General features: G+C 36.2%; 1 protein-coding gene across 5 annotated transcripts in view; it reads left to right on the forward strand.

Moving 5' to 3' along the window:
* Positions 1-2,901, forward strand: part of Nnt (nicotinamide nucleotide transhydrogenase) — a 96,541-nt gene extending 93,640 nt beyond the window's left edge. For all 5 annotated transcript variants that reach the window (XM_070041138.1, XM_070041140.1, XM_070041141.1 and 2 more), the window contains exon 22: positions 1,981-2,901. In XM_070041138.1, the coding sequence (XP_069897239.1) occupies positions 1,981-2,130 (150 nt within the window). In that variant the 3' untranslated portion in view covers positions 2,131-2,901. The remainder of the gene's footprint in view (positions 1-1,980) is intronic.
* Positions 2,902-6,000: the final 3,099 nt, after the last annotated feature.

Consider the following 6,000-nt stretch of genomic DNA (forward strand, 5'->3'; position numbering starts at 1 on the left):
CATAACCTTCTTTGGTCACTGGATAAGAAGTGATGATGCCTTTTAGGAGTCCCAGAATTAAGAAACTAGGCCTAATTTCTGGTGTCCAGCTTCTGTCTGTTCTCTGGCCACCGAATGACTGCCTTGTCCTGAGTAGAACCAGATGAGTTTATGTGGATAAATGAACAAAAATCCGTAACCACAGTTGAAAAAGGAGCTGTGAGCTTTTGGAATGACTCTGGATACGTACCAGATCAAGTCCAGTACAGCAGATGGCTTTCCTCTGGGACAGTGAGTCAGTATCATCGCCTCCATATACCAAGATGAGCACATTTTTTTCATTAATTTTTTTTTGAAAGGGAATTTGTATGTTGTTATGGAGTGTCTAGCAGAAAGGTGTTTTAGAAATCCAAACAATAACATGGAATAAAGAAGGTGGTTTTACTCATACATATTGCTTCTGACAAAAGCTAATTGCTAAATGTTAGAGAACACAAAAGCTTGTGTTCCTCTGCCACAGCAGAGTGTATCTATTTACCGTTTTTGAGTCCTGTGTGTGTTCTTCTTCATTTTGTTTCTTTTTTGTTGTGCATACATGATTTTAAAACTTAGTATTTGAAATGAGTCAGTAGATATGGAATATATGTGTTTATGTGCTTATGTAATATTACTGCATTAGTAGTCAGTATTTGAGAGTACACAGAGAATATTGCTGTATTAATGGTATATAATGTATGAATAAATTTGCAGTACTTCTATTTTTGAGTAGGTTACATATCCTAGAAGGCACAAGAAGGCGTTTAGTCTTGTTAAGAGTGACTTGACATTCAGCAGGACAGCAAGATCCATAATGTGTTTCAGTATTTTAGAGTCATTTACCACTGTCCGTGTTCATGTTAGAGTATCCTGTCAGTTTTTTGTTCTGTCCTTGATTACTTTTTGGACTTTTTTCCTAGGACTTCTTTTTATTCTTTATGCCAAAGTGATAGAAAAGACTCAGAATTTCCCTACTCAACCACATTTATTTTAGAAATTGTAAATGGGAGCTTAAGTATTCAATTTGTTCTCTTCACTTATTTGTGGAAAGGTAAATAAACTAAAGGTACTGTTTTTTCCTGGTTAGAAAAGTTTATTCATAGTTGCCCTAGAATGAAGCACAAGGAAGAAAATCAATGTAATTTCATTACTTGGAGATAGCCTATAATTAACATGTAATTTTTTTAATGGGTATGAGAGTATGCTCATACTTAAAAAACTAACATTAACACAACCAATGTAAACATACATTTAAAAACATTCCTACTGTATTTTTTTTTTTTTTTTTTTGGTTGGCCATGGGGCTTGGACTCTGGGCTTGGCACTTTCTCTCAGCTCTTCAACTCAATGCAAGCACTCTACCACTTGAGCCACAACACTACTTCCGATATTCTGGTGGTTTATTGGAGATAAGAGTCTCACTGACTTTCCTGCCTGGGGTGGCTTTGAACCGCGATCCTCAGATCTCAGCCGCTAGGATTACAGGCATGAGCCATTGGTGCCCAGCATTCCTTGTGAATTTTGTTGCTGGACTGAAGAATTAGAATTGTTAGAGCCTTGTATTCACAGTTAGGGAAGAAGTTGTTGTGTGCTATTTCATAGTTAGGTATTAGTGCTGGTATTCTACCACTTTTAAACCATGCTTCCAGACCTGTATGTACTGAATATGTCTAAAAGCTAGAAAGAAGATCTTGCTTTTTTTTTTTTTTTACTGTAAATAATTGATAAATGTTGGAGGAGGTAGATATGCTTAACCTCATTTGAACATTACACAATGTATGCATGCATTGAAACATCATTTGTAGGCTATAGATATGAAGTTTTTTGTTTTCATATATTCTAAAAGTAAATTTAAAAGAGGTTTATATATGAAAACAACAGTGGCAAGAAAAAAAACAAAGCTAGAGAAGGGCAATGTTTGTATGACTCACAGATCCTGTGTCTCTCTTAATTTTTGGTTCTTAGGTCATTGTCATGAAGAGGTCTTTGGGTGTTGGTTATGCTGCTGTGGACAATCCGATCTTCTACAAACCCAACACAGCTATGCTTCTAGGTGATGCCAAGAAGACATGTGATGAGCTACAGGCAAAAGTTAGAGAATTCTGTAAGAAGTAAATGCTAAAAAGCCAAGCTGATGTCTAATGAAACAACTTCAGATGTAGGAACAGGCAGAGTGTCAGTGTGCATGGTAGATACACATCTGTAAATAGCAAAGCTCCTGGGAGAAGATGAAGACTGAAGAGAGCCTAGAAAATTGAGGGAGATTTTTCAAGAGTAGAGATTTATCTAAATAAAAAAAAAAAGAAAAAAAAAGATGGAAAATTCTTAATGTATGTCTGTGCCATTTTTGTTGTTGTTAAGAAGCAAAAGAATTTTATAAAAGAAGCAAGAAGAGTCTCATTTTAGTTGTAATACAGTTGGATTTTTCAGTTCCTTTTCAGGAACAAGAAATATTTTCACAACTTAAGTGTTTAGGATCGCAGTACTTAAATTATGCCCAGGTCTGAAAAATATGACATGATTTAAACAAGTACCTACATTTATGTGTTTTCCAACAAATGTCATTAATTTGGAACTTCTACCAACTTTTGACTTGTCCTTTTGTATTTTAATGATAATTTGAACTGATAACAGTTTTTCAAACTGTATTTTAGATCCAGATTTCAAAAGTGTATTTTCTTACTTCTATTTTAATCCATAAAAGGATATGCTGGAAACAAATTATCTGCTTTACAGGTTCAAAGAAATATATAGACTGAAATGAATGCTGGTTGTATTTTTGAAAAACTCCTTTCTAATTCTAATCAATTTATAATGTAACCCTGTATTGAGGACACGAGTATATTCAGACATTTGACTAATAAAATAAGTTTATCATTTTTGCAAGTGATGTGGCAATTTTTTCTGGCGACAAAAAACTAAAACTGAATAGTTCTCCTCACTGCTAACATAATTGCTCACATAGTAATGAGTTTTAGGTCATTCCTGACCTACTACTATGAAATAGACGTCATTAATCTGTCTTAACTGTTTATAAGAGTGGATTTTTTTAAACCACAACATATTTTGAGGTCTTATGTAATTTGATGACATTTGAAAGCAATCATACTTTTTAGGCTACCTCTTTGTTTATCTAAGTGCCAGTAAAGATCTCGTGTTTTTGTAGAAGTGTGGCTTATCTATTTTGCCAAAAGCTCTGACTTTAGGTGAATATGAAGTATATTTGTCAGTTTTCTACTGAGTTTCTCAGAAACACTTTACTCATTAAAATACTGTCTCTAAATCAGAAAAAAAAACAGTAAAAATTTCTTATTCTAATGCTTAGTACTTTTTAGTTTTGTAAATAATTTATGTTTTGTTGTGTCTGAGATTAAGGAGTGTGTGTGTGTATGTGTGTGTGTATGTGTGTGTGTGTGTTTGTGTGTAAGAAGGAAAGATTCTTTTTAAAACTTTAAGTTGGAAATGTAATTTGTTAATTGAGCTGAGGTCAGCAGAACCTCATAACTGAAGCTTATCATGAAAATTTAGAAGAATTAGAAGAAAAACAGTATCTCCTCCACTCATATCCTGTCCCTTCTTTTAACCAAAGGTTGTAGGTATATCTAGGAAGTAGCAATTTGACTTAAAAATAGTTTTTGAATTCAACTCATATATATTATATATATATATATATATATATATATATATACATATATATATATATATTTTTTTTTTTTGATGGTCACGGGGCTTGAACTCTGGGCCTGAACATTGTCCCTCAGTTCTTCAGCTCAAGGCTAGCGCTCTACCACTTGAGCCACTGCACCACTTCCGTTTTTCTGAGTGGTTTATTGGAGATAAGAGTCTCACAGACTTTCCTGCCCGGGCTGGCTTTGAACCTCGTTCCTCGATCGCATAGCTAGGATTACAGGTGTGAGCCATCTGCGCCGCTTCAACTTATATTTGTATATTAGAGGAGAGATTTCTGCCTTCCTTCCCCTGGATGCCATTTGATAAGATCTGGAAACATTTTTGGTTGTCTCAGCTGGGAGGAGCTATTGGTAGTGGATGAACAGAGGTCAGTGTTTCACAATGTGCAGGACAGTACTCAGTCACAAAGAGTGATCAGTAGCACCAAGGTTGAGAAACCTTGGTCTGCTCTATTGTTTTAGTCCAACTTCTTTCTTGGTGGTTTAAATACCACTTACATTGTCTAAAGCATGGGGCTTGTAGCTTCAGGCACACAGTGCGTTTTCATAATCTTTTATAAATCATTTGCTTAATCAGATGTTGAAGCAGTATTTTCCCAAAGCCCTGGGAAGTGGGGACAGTCATCACTTTGTTTTCCCTTGAGTCTGTAATGGTTGACCAAAGTCTGTTGGCTCTGAGAGGGGCTGTCAGCAGCAGAGGAAAGGTCTTTGAAAATGACTGTATTAACTCAATGTTTTTTCATAGCCACAAATAAGGAAAAATGAAACAGACCTGGGAACAGACCTGGAGTGGCCTTCTGTGCTCTCATTGGCCATTGAGTATCCAGATGAGCCGATGACTTCACGGGGATGTATGGTTCCGTGAGATCTGGCTTCTTCACCCAGACAAAAGCCCATACATGAAGGACAAACAAGACCATGTGGTTTGGGGATAATCCTGAAGGCAGAGCCTTCCAGAAATATGCTGATTGGGCTCTAGCTGCTGCTTCTGTTTTTAGAATCCCAGTTGAGGTAAACAAACGTAAAAACAATAAAACCTGAAGCTGGACATGGTAGTATGCTCCTGTGGTATCAGCACTAAGGAAGCTGAGACAGAAAGATTGGGAGTTCAAGGCCAGCTTGGACTAAGTAGAGAGATTCTGTCTCGAAAAATTAAAAATTATACGTATGTATTTTTTCAGTATGATCTACTAGGCAATTCTTTTTTTAAAAATAACTTTTTTATTGTGAAAATACTGTACAGAAGGGTTACAATCACATGAGCAAGATAATGAGCACATTTCTTATCAAGCATTGTTGCCTCCTCCTTTGTTTTTGCCCTACATCCCTTCCCTCCCATCTCCACAACTACATTCCCCTCCTCCCTACCCCCAACTAAATTGTAAAGTTCATTTTTCGACATAACGTCTTGTACATCTCATTGTTGCAATGGGTCCTCCTGTATCCCTATTTAAACAATTTGTTTATTCCCTTCCCCTCCCCAAATTATACCAACATCAAATACAGTGAAAACAGGGGTTATACCATGGGGGAGGGACAACAAAAAAATCACATGGTACCTTATAAATACGTTAGAAACAATAGCAAGCAAGAAAAAAATATTTGTGTCCCTATCTTGGGGTTCATTTCACTTAACATCATCTTTTTTATTCTTTTTTTTATTATTGTGAAAATACTGTACAGAGGGGTTACAATTACATGGGCAAGGTAATGAGTACATTTCTTATCAAGCATTGTAGCCTCCTCCTTTGTTTCCCCTTCCCATCCCATCCTCCTCCACCCACACCCAACCCTCCTCCCCCCCCCACCAAAGTTGTAAAGTTAGTTTTCAACATAACAACTTGTACGTCTCATTGTTGCAATGGGAACACCTGTATCCCTATTTAAACTATTTCCCGTCCCCTCCACAAATTATAACAACATCAAATACAGTGAAAGCAGGGGTTATACCATGGGGGAGGGACATACAAAGCAACAAAGAAATCATCTTATAAATACGTTAGAAACAATCGCATGAAAGCAAAAAACATTTGAATGCATATCTTAGGGTTCATTTCCCTAACATCAACGTATCTGACCTTTTCTGCTTGACTCAGACATATATTAGTTATTGCAAATAAGGGAAACCATGAGACCTATGTTTCTTTGGGCCTGGCTTACTTCACTTAATATAATTTTTTCCAAGTCTCTCCATTTCCTAACAAATGGGGCAATATCATTCTTTCTGATGGAGGCATAGAATTCCATTGTGTATATATACCACATTTTCTTGATCCATTCATCTATTGAGGGGCAT

The sequence above is a fragment of the Dipodomys merriami genome, unplaced genomic scaffold (genome assembly GCF_024711535.1).
Source record: "Dipodomys merriami isolate MVZ:Mamm:240054 unplaced genomic scaffold, mDipMer1.0.p SCAF_30, whole genome shotgun sequence".
Lineage (NCBI taxonomy): Eukaryota > Metazoa > Chordata > Mammalia > Rodentia > Heteromyidae > Dipodomys > Dipodomys merriami.